This window comes from Musa acuminata, chromosome BXJ3-7 (genome assembly GCF_036884655.1).
Source record: "Musa acuminata AAA Group cultivar baxijiao chromosome BXJ3-7, Cavendish_Baxijiao_AAA, whole genome shotgun sequence".
In the NCBI taxonomy this organism is placed as follows: Eukaryota; Viridiplantae; Streptophyta; class Magnoliopsida; order Zingiberales; family Musaceae; genus Musa; species Musa acuminata.
In genome coordinates this window covers 42,444,805-42,461,470 of record NC_088355.1, presented here as the reverse complement: position 1 = coordinate 42,461,470, position 16,666 = coordinate 42,444,805, and the positions used below count along the sequence as shown (strand labels likewise).

Here is a 16,666-nt window from a genome sequence, read left to right as displayed (position 1 = left end):
AGCTATGGTATGTGACATTTAGAGCAATTAACCAGAATGAATTCTTCATTATCAGAAAAGAAGCTATATGTGCAAGAGCCAACATTGGAAGTGGTGTCAACTTACATAACTTGCTTCATCCATCTGAATTCTCCCCAGTGCATTTTCCAAAGTTATTCCTAACAAAATATAATAAAAGATGGATGGAACATCTCTCCATGCCAAAGATCAGAGAGATCTTAGAAACAATTAATTGTTTCCAACCCCAACAATTCTCTGTTCCTCGAACGGCAGATCAATAGCTTCTATCTTCTTCATTTTTAGTTTGGCCATGCATAGATTCATCTCGTAGCAAAGTAGAAGATTGAAAAGTAAGCATCAACAAGTGTGTGGATCATGTATTAACTAATGAAACAATGACACGCAATTTAGCCCAGCTTTACTGCATTCATGGCACGGGAATGGAGATTTGTAACATCTTCATCTGATTGCCAGTAGAATCTTTGCATAGTTTTCTTGGACACCAATGCCTGGTATTATGAGATAAAGGAATGTTAACATGGGACCCTTTGAGTCTTTCAAATCGTCTGATAAAGCCATAAGACATTATTACACCAGACAAAATGAAACTAAATGATCTGTTGAGTGATAATTTTTCAATACAAAGGCCATATTACTCCTACAAATCAACCAGGAAATTATTCAGTGATTCTTTTGTTCTTGCAAAGACCACAGAAAGTAAAAGTTCAAGACAAATCTAGAAACCAGAACTTGATCTCTAGATTATTAAGAATGGCAACCATTTGCATGCTTGAATGATAATTTGTGGACCACATATGGTTCTACTATACCAGTATAATGCTGGAAAAAAGAAAAGGCACTAGCAAGAGTCTTCGTCAAAGCCACCACAATTGAAGATTGACTTTCTTAGAACATCTTTCACCTTTCGAATTCGCAGGAAGCTAATCAATGCTACAATTCTAAAAACAACACTCCTATTACAATCTACACAGCCCTATCATCATATACAGTGTCAATGTTTCAAAATGGATATGTTTCATAAGGAACATGAAACTGCAATCATACATTCTAAATATTGAACAAAACAAATGAAAAAAAAATTCCAATTCAGAGGTATTTTGTATTTCTTTCTTTCATGCTGCAGATATACAACCTTAATTTAGATCAAAATATCTTAATCATGCAAAAGAATTCCCTCATATGTATATGATGCTAATGACCCTTGGGAGCTGATAAAGCAGTAATCATGCTTATCATCGCATATAATATACATGGATACTGTAACATTAGTTTATTAATTAGCTTTTATTTGTTGATGACCGGAGGCTAAGAGGAACACAAAAGCAACTGAGTCTAGAATTCTTACTCTTATTTCAGTATCTATGCAGAGCATAAAGCTTGAGAAACAGAGCTAGAAACCCATTGCATATATCATGCTGCAAGCCTGCAACTAACATGTAAATGTGTTTAAGAAACAAGGACAAATGATTACCTCAGGGCTATCTCAGGACATCTGGGTTGGGTATTGGAGTACATTGCATGGTTGATGCTGAAGATTATTAGATCTGTAAGTAATAAATCAACAAAGAATTCCAATCATAGGTGTCCATGCTAGACACGTCTGCTAGAGTACACTATATCTAAGCCAGAAGACATTCCTGGTGCCATTATGAGCTGATAGATCAAACACTTTTCTCTAAGACATTTGACAATACTGTACCGAATTCGATCACTGCAACAATAAGGTTTGGAGGAACTGATCTTGGTTATCCAAATTTCATTCTTATGCAAGTGCCATGTCTGCCATTTTGTGGAAAGATGAATTCCTTGCCACTCGTTCCCCAGTGGTTTTTGCTGTTTGATATGAAGGACATGAAAAACTTCTCGAGCTTAGGATCAGCAGAAAATCCCTTGGATTTCATTTCTTTATAGAATTCCAGAGCTTTTGGGATCCATCCATGCTTTACCAAACCTTCTACAACAGCCATATAATGTGAAGCATCAGGAATGACATCATACCTCTTCATCTCACTCCACATTTTTAGTGAGCTTTCAGAATCACCAAATCTGAAGAACTTATTTATTATCAGGAAAAAAGTGTAGCTGTTAGGACCACAACTAGCATCCTTCATTCTTTTAAGAAGCTTCACGGTTCCTTCAATGTCTTCCTCCTTAACAAAAGCATGGTATGTCTCAATAGTTGGATGAATTCCCTTCACCATCATGTCATCCATTGCCATTCGTGCTTCCTCCAGCTTCTGTGCTTCGCATAATGGGTATATCATAGAATTGTATGTTTGTACATTTGGTTGCAAGCCTGCTTCTATTATTTTATCAAAAATATTGTTTGCATCCCTCAAGCAACTTTCTCTGGTTAGTACATAAATAAGAGAATTGTAGACCACAAGGTTAGGAATCCAACCCCTCTTCTTCATTTCATCATAAAGTCTTAGAGAATCAAATAGGTTGCCAGCTTTTGAGAAACAACAGATCATATGAGAATAAGAAATGCCATCTGGGGTGATGCAGAAATTTGACATTTCTCTCCACAGTCTCTTTGCTTCAACCACATCACAGATGACATTACACCATCCATCTAGCACTATGTTGAAGCTTTCAGCTGTAAGGGGGAAAAACTTCCGATTTAGAAGGAGGAACTCCTCAGCCTCTTCAACATACTTGTTCTTGCAAAGCGCACAAAGAAGGGCATAAAATGCTGTTAAATCTGCATTTACTTTGAACCTTTCCATGACCTGAAAAGTTTTCATTGCTTTCCTAGCTTCATCTGCAGCTACATACCTGAAGAATTTTAAAGATCTCATGTAACTCAAGATCATCAATTCACAAAAATATCAAAGAAGCAAGAATGAAAAAAACACAAAAGAAAGTGTCCATATGTCAAAGAACTCAATTCCGTCCTACAACAGAATAGTAAGGAAAAAAAACATCAGTCAGCATGTCTAATGAACAAATTAAATATAAATATAAACAAATTTTTTTTAAATTGTCCTACAAACATATCAAGAGGCTAACTGATAGGAAAAAAATGAATTTGGTCTTAAAGTAATATGCACATCCAGAAATTGGAGAGACGACGACAACAACAACCAAACCTTAAGTTCCAACTATTTAGAATCGACTACATGGATCCTTTGCAGCCATTGAAATTTGTAAAAAGTCATATGCTTAGTTAAGTTCAAAATATCTAAATCTTTATTTATAGGTTATATTAAAATCTTTTTAGATCTTCTTATATCTCTCCTCATACCACTAATATTAATTATTTTACCTTTTCTGACTATCACATCTGGAAGTCTCCTTAGTACATGCTCATACTATGTTAAACAATTGTCTCTCATCTTATCATATATCAAAGTGATACCTAGCTATTCACGAATAAAAATATTTCTTTTCCTATCTTTTCTAATATTCCACACATCTGTCTCAACATTCTCATCTCAGCAACACAATTTTTTTTATGCATTTTTTCTTAATTGCCCAATACTCTGATCCATAAAGCATTGTTGATCTCACAATTGTCTTATAAAATTTTTCATTTTAACCATCTTGTTTTTATTCTATGAATAATATATTCATCAATCTCTCCATCTTATTGAATAATTGATCCAAGATACCTAAAACTTTTACTTAAATGAACTTCTTGTTTATACAATTTAACTATATTTTCTTAATCATTTCTAGAATCACTAAAATCACGTTTTATATATTCAGTTTTAGTCCTACTAAATCTAAAACCTTTAGTTTCTAAGGCTTGCCTCTACAACTCAAGTTTATAAGTAACTTCAACTAGGCTCTCATCAACGAAGACAATATCATTAGCAAATAACATACATCAGGGATGTCTTTTATGTAAGTGACTAGTAAGTTCGTCCATTATCAATATGAAAAGGTAGGGACTTAATGTAAATCCTTGGTATAATCATATACTAATAGGAAACTCATTAGACATACACCATGTAGTTCTAACACTAGTAACTACATTATGATACATATCTTTAATAACATCAATATAATTAGTGGATTCACATTTCTTTTCTAAAACCCACCATACAAAATCTCTAGGAATCCTATCATAAGCTATCTGTAAATCAATAAAAATCATATGCAAATCTTTCTTTTTCTCCCTATACTTTTTTCATTAATTGTCTTAATAAATAGGTAGCTTCTATGGTTGATATTATAATCATAAAACCAAATTTATTTTCAGATATATTAATTTCAAGTCTTATCCTACTTTCGATAACTTTTTCCCAAAGTTTTATAGTATGACTCATGATTTTAATTTCTCCATAATTTGAACAATTTTATATGTTAACCTTATTTTTATAAATTGATACTAAAAAAAACCCTTTCTCTATTCATCAAGCATTTTTCTGAATCTCATGATTTTGTTAAAGAAAGCTAGTTAACAAAGTTACTTTCTTATCCCCTAAACTTTCTCAAACCTCAATAGGGATACCATTAGGCTCCACACTCTTAGTTATTTTCATCTTCTTTAATGCATTTTTTACTTCATTAGCTCTAATTTTATGAATAAACCTATGATTATTAGATCTACCACTATTATTTACCATTAAATCTAAGTCATGTGTGAAACATTCATTAAATAATTTATAAAAATAATTTCTTCATCTTTCCTTAATCTTGTCATCATTAACAAGTATTCTTTGATCTTCGTCTTTAATGCATATAACATTACCTAAATCATTAACAAGAAATTGGAGAGACCAATCTTGAAAAAAAGGAAGACAAGAAAGGGACAGTTTGTGGGGCTGCATGATAGAGCAATAAAGTGTTACTGCTTTTATCCCAAATCATGGGGCACTTTAAAACATATTCTCCTATTTCTTATATGTTAAGAAAACGTTCACTCTCTAGACCTCTAGGAAGAAGAAGTGACGACTAACCTGCAAGATAACAACCACTATTTAGCCAGCCATAACTTTACTTGCATGTTTCATCTATCATAATCTTTCTCATTAAGTAATTAACCAGATATACATCATGTTTCATCATGATCATACTTTGCAAAAGGTCCGGAGGTTATTTCCCTATTTTGAAGATAATAGGTAGGAAAAAATGGTCATATACTTGATAGTGGGGATGATCCACTGATTCGAAACGAAGCAGCAGCCTAAGCTAAAAAGTAGGCATGACTAAAAGGGAAAAGATAAAGCACATATAATTAGGACAGGAAATCAAAATTATCATGGATACAAATCCAACATTCAGGCTGAAAATAAATATTAAAAGTTGTCATTCAATTGTTGATCTCGAATAGTAGGATGCCAAAAGAATATCAAAGTTAGCACCTTTCCATCATGATCACCATCGCCCGCTGCGTGAGAACCGACGTCTTGTACATCTTACGCACCAGGTACCAGGACAAATCAAATCGCCGTTGCTTGCCCATCGCCCAAATCATGAGATGCCACGCCCACCGACAATCCGCGACGCACTCCTCCGCCCATCGGAAAGCGAGGAAGGCCAACTCGCAGTCCCCCCTCAGCTCCCAGAGGGCCTTGCAGACCAAACCCAGGTTGAGCGCGACACCCGAGGAGGCCCGCAGGAAGGCCAGGGCCTCTTTACGAGATGAGGACAAGGATTTGGCTTGGGTGAGGAGCTGGAGAAAGCCATGGAGGTCGGACTCATCGAAGGGAGCAGAGGGCTCGACAGAATCAGTGTCGAAGTCGCTGGTGCCAGGGTCGGTGGCTGCGGAAGGGGAGGAGAGCGATGAGATTTGTGGGTGAAGAATAGGATAAGTGGAGATTGAGAAGATAGTGGGAGAAGAAAATAGGATCGGAAGAGAAGGAGAGGGAAGAGGGAGAGGACGGCGGGGATTGAGGAGGAAGGGAGAGAGGAGAGGGCGGAGAAGGAAGGCAGAGAGGAGGGGTGTTGGGCGGCTTATGCTCACCGCTAGCGCCATAGAAGAGTCGGTAATTGACCGAGGGATCACGAGTTGTTATGTGAAGACCTTTTTTGGGCCTAATTTGGGTAGAAAGATTTAGGCCCAATTGTCGCCCGGATTGCGTTATTTTTCACATTAAACTGCAAGTAGACAAGCCAAAATGATTAAAAAAATATTATCAGATATTTTATCTTTAAAAACTTTTAATATTGAGTTTTTATCAAAGAGCACCCATGAAATTGATTTTTTTTTTTATATGGGAGTACCTTTTTCTTTTATCAATTTAATGAAAATACCCCTCGTCCTTTACCCGTTGTCGCCCTCAACTGTCATCACCTCTACCATCGCTGTCGCCCTCTCCTCCTCCCTCCCTTCCACACCACCGCCCTTTTCTCATCACGATAGTAACAGAGGGTACAGTGGAGGTGAGTGACGAGGCGTCAACATCGACAAGGATCTCGACGCTGCTCCCACTAGGACAGAGATGAAGAAGACGATGCGAAGACCCAAGAGGAAGCGAAGCCCTTCGTGGTGTGAGTAGGCACGAGCACGCTTCTCCTCCTTGAGTTGGGACTGCAATAACACGATATGCGACGATCGCCTCCTTAGCAATGGCGAAGGTGCTAAGTAAACAAACGCCACGAACGGGGTCCCAGATCTTTGTCGCTCCTCGTCCACTTTGTTGTGGGCTAACGCCCTCGTCGCCCGCCTTCACTCTACCCACAACTGCAACCGCGATGAGGAAGAGCGAGCAGAACGACGATTAAAGAAATTTTCATCCAGCTAGCCGACGAAAGCTCCCCACGTAAAAACCAATTAAGGGGTGTCATTTGATAAAAACTTAAATATCTTTTCTAGATAAAAGTGTCGAATAATTATTAATTACAAATAGAACAAGTTTGTCATAGACTTAACTTTACATCGACTATTGCAGATAGATCACAAAGATACAGCACGACTTAAACAACAAGTTAAAATCAGACAAAAAAATAGCAAGAAGACATCGATCTCAACTTGTTGCGTTTGCAACATGTAACATTAAAGGTATTTCATGGGAGGATACTCTATTTGTTAAAACCTTTTTCTTTTCTCAACTTTTGCTTCCATAATAATATCCTAATTTTGGGAAATGCTGCAGATAAAGAAAAAGCTAAGGAATCATATGGATCAACATTTGAGCCTGCATCAAGCATGAACATCCCTTGTACTACCTTGTTCAACAGCTAAAACACTGTTATTTCTTGCCAATTAATGGTGTTTGCATGACAAATACCCCAAGTCTACAGTTTGGTTGCGGCAGTTCAGCACGTGCACAAACAAGTTCACCCATGAGTTCCTTAGATCCACCACCAGCTCTAATGTCATCCTTGACCGAATCATTCTACATTCACTGATGAGGGAAATATGTTTCTTCTACATGGATATGACTGACGCAAGTTTTTACAAGCAAATCATCTGTCTAAGGCTGTTATTCTGATCAGGAGAATGACATGAAGTCTTCAGGGCGTGCAATGTAAATCTCCTCAAACTCATTATCATCTGAAAAAAAGAATCCAATTCTTGAGAACTTGTTTATTGTCCCAAGTAAAAACAAAAATGAGACTACGATTTCCTCACCAGGAAATTGTGTTCAATCATACCTAATCCTACGGCCAAGATAAGAATAACATAGTACAGAAAAAGAACCATTTGTTTCACCAGTATAAATCACAGGCTAAAACCCTAGATCTCAAACAAACAATCCATATCAAAACCATAAATTACCAGGAAAACAATTCTTTAAAATCAAATAAAAAGTAACCTTATTATTAAAATCAATTTCCCAAATGCAGTCTTCGAGGCAGTATATATGGATGTGTCCGATGCTCATATGGCATAAAGTTATCTGATTATGGGTGGCTACGTTTTATATGTAAAAATATATGCCACCACACTTAGTCCACATAAGCACCAAAAATTCATGTTTCCTCCAATTAATTTCACTTGCCTTGTTACTACTATTTTGGTACTGATAAATACAGGATCCATCACAATGTAAAATGGACACAAATATTCCAACTTATCACTAAAATTAGTTATTTGACGTGTACAAAAATGTGATCTCATAAACCATTGATTGGAATCTAACATATATTAGCCCATTACCAATTAAAGCTAATTCAATTTCTCAATTTTTACTCAGTTATGTACTTTGTTAGAATATCTCCATATGGATTGTACATGCACTCACATATAAACCTACATTTCGCATCTGTTGTAAGCAATACCTTGAAAACCCATTAGAGTGTAGCTGCTTCTTCAAACAGCCACTGAAATGGCAAACTATTTGTGCACCAATTGAACTACATTGCACATTTCTATCATATTTTTGTGGGCCTTACTCAGAGTAAAAAAAATTAAGACATCACTGTTAAATCTTTATAAAAATCATACTACATCTGGCTATTTTGTGTCCTTCGCATCAATCAGAGCAGAAAAAGGCACAACACACACTAGCATGATACAGTGACTACTCATGGACCAACTAGAAATAGTGGATGCCTCAACAAGATCTAACTTGTGCATATGAACAGGTAGTCCACCAGAAAGTTGATTTCACGGTATGGAGAAAATGCACAAACTCAATAATTCAGTACTTGAGAAAATAACTTTTTTGTTATCCTAGGCAAATGTATTCTTGGTTAGAACCTTCCATGACTCATGAACATGTTATAAGTAGCCATCAAAATTGCATTGGTGTATATGAGCACATACATGAGTTCAAGATTTATCAAAGAAGCCAGAGAAGTGCAATACCTTTTCTAAGAGTCAAAGCCACCACAGCATCATTTTCAACCTGCGCATGAACAATGAAGAATTAAAACAGGTTTAGGTGGTCCGTATAATCATCATCCTAAAATTATGAAATAGCACTTAGAATTGTCAGTTCTGGATGGTAATTGAATGGCATTGTTACCCTCTGTTCTGCTAATGTCATTGAATCTACTAATACAACATCAGTTGCTACCAAGGTTAAACGTTGATTATTGCTAGGTAGATCGATCAAGGCTTGTAATTTCTGCTTTATATCCAAAGTTGTGTCAGTTGGATCACACTGCACAAAGTAGGTTGTCTTGTTGCGCTTCACTCGAATGTACATTTCCTGTTTCCAATAAAAGACAAATTGAAATCCATAAAAATCACAAGGAACATATAGCTGCAAAATTATTGAACAAGTATCAGGAGTGCTCTTTTGACAATCATACAAGTCCTCCTCTTTATAGTTGGAAACTTTAGAAAGGCATGATTTTGCTTCTCATTTTACAAATTGTTTATTCACGAGCAGTTTTCTTATCAAAACAAAACAACCCAATCCAAAAGCTACTGCAACAGGATCCAGGAATTCTTAACCACATTGCCATGATCAATAAAATCTCTGGAGTATATCATAACTGTGCAAGAAGGGCCTATAAGTTATTAAGGTTGGTTGTTAGGTTGACATGTTACCCTATCACATTGGATGGCTACTCATATAAGGACAAATTTTGACTTGCACATGAGTCCAATCACAGTGGACCGATAGAACAAATAATTAATTGTTGCTTTATTCTGATTCCTTGATTTAAAAGCCTTAAATCAATGTCTTGTTTAAGTCTCGATTATCAGGTTATGTAGATGCAATCCAGCTTCGAGAACATATTGTATTTGCACAAGACCTAACTACAAGGTTTCCTATGTCACATTAGAAAAAGAATTATTGCTGTATAAGGTGGACAATATTACATAATATTAGCTAAACATGCAATTTCTCCTTTTCTATTACTACAATGTTCTTGAAAGATGCCTGCAAAGTTTAAAAGATCATATTACTACAACGTTCTTGTAGAAGTTGAGGCAAGCTCGTCTTTGAATATTGTTTAAACATTACTAATTTACTTTCATGATGCTCTCATAAAACTTTTTAAAAGTTATAATTTTCAAGTATTAGCTCTTCTTTTTTTTTTGTTTTGCAAAGTGTAAGTCATATGTCCCAACTATTTGAGATCCATTGTATAGATCTTATTCTGACATTGAGCTCTGCACAAAGCAACATCCTTAGTAAAATCAGGAGCATTTAATTATTTATTTAAGGTTTCTAATAAAGTCTTCTAAGATCTCCCTCTACCTATTCTAACACTATTAATACTAATTATTTCATGTAGTCTAACGACAGCATCTATAAGTTCTCTGTAAAGATTTTCATACACTGTTCAATGATTCTATCATATTTTATCCTCTATTGGAGCTACATCTAATTGCTAACGAATAAAACCATATTTTGTCTTAGTAACTCCACATATCTACTTCAACAATCTCATCTTGGCAACACAAATATTTTGGTACATGTTCTGCTAAGTGTATGAGACACATATAGTTTGCAGGAGCATACAAATCATCAACACTTAGTAAACATCACCAAATCGTCTTTGATTACCCTTATACGGCCTGCAAACAGTAAGCACTCAGACAAATCAATGGTGGATCCACATTCCATCTAATGCTTAGAAAATCAATATAGACGTCCTTTGGATCAGCTAAGTTAAGATGCGATCCTATTCAAATTATTTTCAAGAGCTGCAATTAGGAAATCCGACTGGGGTATCAATTGGGTTGTCGACTGGCTGCGGACAAACTATCAAGATTCATCAGAACTCTTAGGGAACATCGGGAGTCGAAACGGAATGCGCATCAGAAGGACATCAGTTGCGCCCAAGTAGATCTCTACGGAAGAAACGATAAGGCTCACGGATGAAGACCGATTCGATTACAGTAAAGATAATTGAACGGAATTGAACGGATCTAAAAAGTTCTGACACAGACCACCTAGTAAAATAAGAATGAACTTACCTACAGATTAAAACCCTAAATAATCACAGTACGTGAAAGCAAAACGAAGAAGAAGAAGCAAGGCGAAGCAGAACCTTGATGGGTGGTAAAGAAACCCCGTCTGTTTGTAGGAAATTGGATGAGGCGGTGGTGGTGTGAGGAAGAGGACGTCGCTGGCCGAGCCCTAGGTTTGTGGCCGGAGAGTGGAGTGAGAAGGTCGCGAGAGGCAGCCGATGCGAATGGGAATAGGGAACTATGTCTCGGTTGGGGCCTCCGTGAGCCGTCGTTGAATTAAGGCGAAAGATTTGTATAGTGAGAGATGTAGTTGTGATTTATAATTTTCCTAAACGTTACACAACATCCGTTGTAGTCTAGTTGGTTAGGATACTCGGCTCTCACCCGAGAGACCCGGGTTCAAGTCCCGGCAACGGAATTTTTATTTTATTTTTCATTTATATTTTATTGTATATTCTATAATTTTATTTTATTTTTTTATTTTAGTTTTATATTTTTATATATTTCTTTTCTTTGTATTTGTATTTGTATTTGTATTTATATTTGTATTTTTTTTATTCGTTGTAGTCTAGTTGGTTAGGATACTCTTCTCGAACCCACTTCTATCTAATTTTAACTATATTTTATTTTTGATTTTCCTTTATTTTTTTCATCTTTGTTATTTTTATTTTAATATTTGTGTCTTTTTTTAACATCTACTTGAAAATACTGTAAATAAGTTAAATAAAATTAAAATGGAAAACATTTAATATATGATATTATGGTTGAAATAGATATTTATAATAGTTTAAGAGTATCTTCTGAATTGTTTGCATTCAAATGGGTAAATATTTATATGCATGCGTCTTCGTATGCATATATTTCGAGTCCTCGATGAGTCTTTCACACAAAACAAGAGCCAGTAATATTAATGGGGAAGCAAAAGCTTCACTGCTTTATCCCTCTCTCCAATATACATATGATCTCCTCCACGTTTCGACATTCTCCAATCTTTAGCAGTTTCAGAAGAGCGATCAATACAAAGCACCGACGCACGCATTACATTCTTCTCACGTTACTTTCCGCAGAGTACACGTTCCTCCCATGCTACAGTGTGAGCTTTGGCCTCTTGCTGAGCCTTTTCCGGAGGCCTTTCCTCGTGGAATACCAGCTTCCCACCATTGCCAACAGATGAAACTTTTCTTTGGGGCGCTGTGCGTCACTGTCAGCTCTGCGGATAAGAACAACGAAGAAATGGTGCAAAAGTATGGAACGAAACATGAAACTGAAGAGAAGTGACAGTGATCAATGGAATGAAGTTACCTATGTTTTGATGCTTCGAGAGTTGTCATAAGCTTCTGCATTACATCCACCTGAGCTTGAAGACAGGCGGCATAGTCTAGGGTTTCGTCCAACAAGGAGAACGCATCCATGGACTGACCCCCGGGGACAAGCCTCTTGAGCACTTGTGTTCTCTTCTCCACTAGTGTCCCGGCAAGAACGCTGCTATTCGGTGCACGTATGTTGCTCTTCCTCTTGGACAGAAACCTAAGGCTCCTCCTCACGATATTCTTGCTTCTTGGGATCTTCCATGAGCTGTGGCAAATCTTGGCTGGTCTCTCAGACTCCTTTCCAAGGACGAACTGAAGGAAGGACCTGTTGTGCTCTTCCTTGGAGAGGCTAGCGATGAGGCCACGAGTCCATTTTTTGCTACCTCTGGCGACGGCCATGGCGACATCGGCCGAGAGCTTGATGGCGCTCTTCCTCTCCTGAAGACTCCCGCTTCCGTGTGAAACAGCAGAAAGTTGGATGCCAATAAGCATTTGCTTCAGGAAAGCTTGCTCGAATGATTTGGTGGCTTGCATGGTTGCGTTTGGAGGGAAGAACAGCAAGGTGTGTGTGTGTCAAAGGCTTGCTTTACTCATATGGATCGAGATGACAAAGATAGAGGGTGGGAAGCAGAGGAGAAACCACACAAGAAGATATCTGAAAGCATTGGGTGTAGCACTAGGTGATTGTGGTATTCTCTCTCTCTCTCTCTCTCTCATATACACACACACACACACACATTGAGATTAAACAAGGTCACTGGCAAGGAGAAAAAACCAAAGAGAAACGGCTACCATTTGAGACAAGAGGGGTGGGTCGTATGCTGAGGTCTGCACTGATGAGAAAAACAAGTGGCGTCTTTTACGTGGTTTGCGCATGGGGAAAAGTCATGTGAAAGATGGACATGTCTTTGAGTATACCGTGATGCCATTAAGACTCGGCAGTCTTAAGGTTTTAGAATTAGGAAACAGCTGTAACAAAGTGTTCAGATGACAGAGAAATAAAGCAGGAAGAAGAACATGAGCGCTACTTCCATGGCGAAGGCAGTAATGGGATGAACGAGTCATGGGGAGGCATGAGCAGAACCCAACCAGTAGGGTGGTGGAAAAGTGAGATTGGGATAGGGGTCTACTTGGAAGCGACACACCACATGCATGCACATGGTGTGCCCAAGGCCCGCTGCCTCAAACATCTCCTCTATTGTACTCCAACATGCAAAACCCCATGGCACATATTTCCATCTGAATTGAAACAACCATGCACAAGAATATAATATAGGATCTCCCTAGCAACACAACACAAACACATTCAAAGGACAAGCAGCCCCTGCTACAGGTAAGAATGATTTAACTTGTGAGAATTCAACAAGGATGAACATTGGCACTGTACAGTATACAAGTATACGATGGTATGCCGCAGCATGAGGACATAAAAAAGTCTCCATCACAAAATGCAGGTTACTGTTGAACAGGAATATCCATGCAAATTATATGTTCTTCAACAAAAAACCAATCGGCAGCCAACTAATAAACGGCTTTGTGACAGTATATTGACGTTTCAATATCATGTTTGAAGATTGCATGATGCATAACAGAAGATCCATTTTTGAAAGAAGATTTCCAATGAGAAAAAAAAAAAAAATTGTTATTTAGGTTGATTGAATCACCTTAACACCATTTTCTGAGGTGATTTCGTCTTTCACTGACCTCAGACAGACAGACGGATACATCAACTCTGCAAGAGATCATGTCATCCAGAAAAAGTAGGTCAGCAAGACGAGGGAAAGATGATGGTGGATGTGGGTGCTCAACCTTTTCTTTCTAATCCCAGTGGACTTTGGGGAAAGGAAATCAAGTCCCACATGGTATCCACATGGGAGTGTATCATCTCTGTAGCTCCACATGACTCCCTGCTCTTCCCAACTTCATCTCCTGAAAGAAAGAAAGAAAGAAAGAAAGAAAGAAAGAAGCAATGATCATGGTCTCAAGTGTACATGCCTTTGAGCATTCGCATCATATTACATATCCTTATGTTTCTTTACTTGTAGGAATGGCTCTCTTGATTATTGACATCAGGGACCATTGCTTTGGTAGAACAAAAGCATACTTGTTCAAAGTATTACTTTGTCTTGAGACAATGAAGAACTGAATCTGTCCTTTGTTGTGGACAAAGAGCATGGAAACAAGCCAACAACCATAGATTTTGGATTTCTTATTACCAAGGCTTGGTAATTCCTTGAAGGAATTTACAGCTGCTCCTATGTACAGGCAACAATTAAGCAGAGCTTATGACACAACTCATGAATTAATAGATCATTGATATGACTATAATGAAGCCTTGATTCCACTTTTTTTTCTCTTGAAATAATTCTACAGATTTTTATTTCTGATTTGATGGTTTTTTTTCATGACCCAGGCAGGAAAGCTGATCGACTGTTAACTTCCCAGGAATCTAATGCATCTGCAGAGCTTCCACACTTCCCAAAGTTGGAAGGACAAATGAGAATCACCTTCAATGGCCCTTTACAGCATGTGGGTCCTTGCACCTTGCCCTATACCATTACAAGGATTATTTTATCTATGCTACCCTTAACTAAGGACCACATGATAAGGTACATATTACTAGTACTGAAATGTGTGCTTAGGGGGTGCCTTAAACCACATTGTTCTCTCACATGGATGGGCTCCCCCTGTCCCATCAAAGGCCCCAGGTTTGAATCATTGGAGGCCTTATGTCCTATAGTAGGGCACTTTTTGGCAGATTTGCCAAGCTAATTAGGATCAAGGACTGTTTGGGAGATAGTTAATTTGGAATCCTGTTAATGCTTCGATCTTGCTTTGTGTGATGACATTAAAGCCATAGTTTTTGCCAATCTATTTTATCACTCCCTTAAATGCTTGTCAGCTGATTCCATGCTCAAACACCCCATGCACTACAAAGAACAGAACCCTGACTTGTAGTGTTGTTTGCAGGGAATTAGTACATGCCAATGGTAAGAAAGTTGATCTCCAGAACTCTTACCATGAGTGAAGAGTAGAGCAAACTAATCTTTCTTAACAGCTTGTTATCACTCAGCCCAAAAGTCTTTGTATTTCTTTCCAAAAGAATCCTGCATTTACCAAATTTCATCAGAAACTAGTTCAGATGCATCAGATCTAACAGAACGGAATTGATGTTTTATGATAATTTCACAAACAAGACATGCTTCTTAATGAAATGTCAATAATTTAATCATTTCTCTTTCCCTATATCTCTAATTTTCATCAATAGAATGTCCATGTTTCCAAGGTCTTGTCTAAGCATATGATCATGCTAAAGTGATGATACTTATGTAATCTAGTAATTATAGCTATTTATTATGACATAGGTTCATGACTAAGATACAAAAGCAGAAAATGAGACATGCTTTTGTCTCTTCAAATGATTTAGTTCATTGCAAGATTAGAACCCTGGAAAGCTACTCTAGCATGTAATTAGGGAGGAGATGTGTGGATATCAAATACACTGCTAAATAATAGCATATGCCAAATAAAACATGAGCATTATGAGTGCAAGTGATAAAGGAATCCTAGCAAACACTGAGCTCCTTACTCTTTTCATCTTCACGCTACCATTTTCCACTGTATGGTGAAGTGGCCTTTGAAACATCAGGATGTGCCCCTGTCCATATAGACCTGCAGATGAGATCAGGTCGAGTTCTTTTCTCAAGACAAGATGTAGAATTCTCAGGCGCATGTGAATTGACAACAGGACATCACTCACTTGACAGTGCTGCAAGAGAGGCAGTGTCATGAAGGCATTACTTTGTCATGTCCCAAAATACCTCTACTCTGTTCACAGAGCTACAAACCTACCTTGTCATCCAGCATAATCCTCGAAATGCAGAGAACCAGAATGTGGACAAAGTGATCTTAGTTACACCTCACCCTCCTACTGCTTAGTTTGACACAATCAAGTTCATCTCTCGAGTCAAGACTTGATAAATTTGTCACTAACATGATCTTGCGGCATGCTTGTCCTCTAATGTGGTAAGATAGGAAGCCAATCCAGCTAAAGCATTGCTTGGTGTCGCCCAACCCCAAGTACTCATGACGAATGAAGAGATCAAGCAGTGGCTAATGGGTATTGAAAGCACCGACCATGTTCAATCCAAATCTTTTCAGAGAAAACAGAAGCAATGTGATTTGATCAAGTCAGCTCTTTGCTGCACAAATATGCTGTTTTTTTTTTTTTCCGCTAAAGAATGCGGGTTTTGCTACAAAATCTCCTCGCTTTAGAACCCAGAGGAGTCATTACTGCGCCAGAAACCAAGAACTGAGAATTAAAAGCCACAAATTAGAGATCTGAAAAACAGGAATCGAATAACTCGATTACCACGAAAACAGATGACCAAAAGTCGCAACCATCCAACACAATCCACAAACAAAGATCCGAGAAGTTAGTTCTGAGCCAAAAGTATATAGAGAGAACCCCCAGGGGTTCGAAAAAGATCCCCTTTTTATCCTCTGTTTTCCACCAGGAGACGTGAACCCAGATCGGGATTCGCATTATTCGAACTATTCATCACAA

General features: G+C 37.7%; 3 protein-coding genes and 1 non-coding gene across 6 annotated transcripts; 1 reads left to right on the top strand and 3 right to left on the bottom strand.

Annotated features, from left to right (window-relative positions):
• Positions 1 to 27: 27 nt before the first annotated feature.
• Positions 28 to 5,975, bottom strand: LOC135643792 (pentatricopeptide repeat-containing protein At1g80880, mitochondrial-like). Of its 2 annotated transcripts, none has more exons than XM_065161150.1 (3): positions 5,334 to 5,975; positions 1,367 to 2,799; positions 28 to 509 (listed from the first exon to the last, which is right to left on the bottom strand). In XM_065161150.1, the coding sequence occupies exons 1-2, from the start codon at positions 5,945 to 5,947 to the stop codon at positions 1,767 to 1,769; spliced, it is 1,647 nt and encodes a 548-aa protein (XP_065017222.1). In that variant the 5' UTR covers positions 5,948 to 5,975; the 3' UTR covers positions 28 to 509; positions 1,367 to 1,766. The 2 variants fall into 2 exon arrangements, with proteins under 2 accessions (XP_065017222.1, XP_065017221.1); XM_065161149.1 differs by having other exon boundaries at positions 1,493 to 2,799.
• Positions 5,976 to 7,117: 1,142 nt separating this feature from the next.
• LOC135642129 (uncharacterized) lies at positions 7,118 to 11,066 on the bottom strand. The gene is made up of 4 exons (XM_065158010.1): positions 10,870 to 11,066; positions 8,886 to 9,071; positions 8,726 to 8,765; positions 7,118 to 7,468 (listed from the first exon to the last, which is right to left on the bottom strand). The coding sequence occupies exons 2-4, from the start codon at positions 9,066 to 9,068 to the stop codon at positions 7,407 to 7,409; spliced, it is 285 nt and encodes a 94-aa protein (XP_065014082.1). The 5' UTR covers positions 9,069 to 9,071; positions 10,870 to 11,066; the 3' UTR covers positions 7,118 to 7,406.
• A 68-nt stretch (positions 11,067 to 11,134) lies between these two features.
• TRNAE-CUC (transfer RNA glutamic acid (anticodon CUC)) lies at positions 11,135 to 11,207 on the top strand. Its single transcript has one exon. It is a non-coding gene; the product is annotated as a tRNA-Glu (tRNA).
• Positions 11,208 to 11,669: 462 nt separating this feature from the next.
• Positions 11,670 to 13,286, bottom strand: LOC135642128 (uncharacterized). Of its 2 annotated transcripts, none has more exons than XM_065158008.1 (2): positions 12,092 to 13,286; positions 11,670 to 11,999 (listed from the first exon to the last, which is right to left on the bottom strand). In XM_065158008.1, exons 1-2 carry the CDS (start codon positions 12,631 to 12,633, stop codon positions 11,876 to 11,878), a joined length of 666 nt encoding a protein of 221 aa, XP_065014080.1. In that variant the 5' UTR covers positions 12,634 to 13,286; the 3' UTR covers positions 11,670 to 11,875. The 2 variants fall into 2 exon arrangements, with proteins under 2 accessions (XP_065014080.1, XP_065014081.1); XM_065158009.1 differs by having other exon boundaries at positions 11,670 to 11,990; positions 12,092 to 13,282.
• Positions 13,287 to 16,666: the final 3,380 nt, after the last annotated feature.

Bases quoted from the DNA above. Each gene is read 5' to 3' on its own strand.
- LOC135642129 (XM_065158010.1), bottom strand. From the start codon at position 9,068: ATGTACATTCGAGTGAAGCGCAACAAGACAACCTACTTTGTGCAGTGT. The intron at 8,766-8,885 runs GTAACAATGCCA...GTTCATGCGCAG, and splicing joins TGACATTAGCAGAACAGAGG to GTTGAAAATGATGCTGTGGT. The intron at 7,469-8,725 runs GTATTGCACTTC...TCTTTTTTTCAG, and splicing joins GGCTTTGACTCTTAGAAAAG to ATGATAATGAGTTTGAGGAG.
- LOC135643792 (XM_065161150.1), bottom strand. From the start codon at position 5,947: ATGGCGCTAGCGGTGAGCATAAGCCGCCCAACACCCCTCCTCTCTGCC. The intron at 2,800-5,333 runs GTGCTAACTTTG...AAAATTCTTCAG, and splicing joins ATGGTGATCATGATGGAAAG to GTATGTAGCTGCAGATGAAG.
- LOC135642128 (XM_065158008.1), bottom strand. From the start codon at position 12,633: ATGCAAGCCACCAAATCATTCGAGCAAGCTTTCCTGAAGCAAATGCTT. The intron at 12,000-12,091 runs GTAACTTCATTC...TCTTATCCGCAG, and splicing joins CTCGAAGCATCAAAACATAG to AGCTGACAGTGACGCACAGC.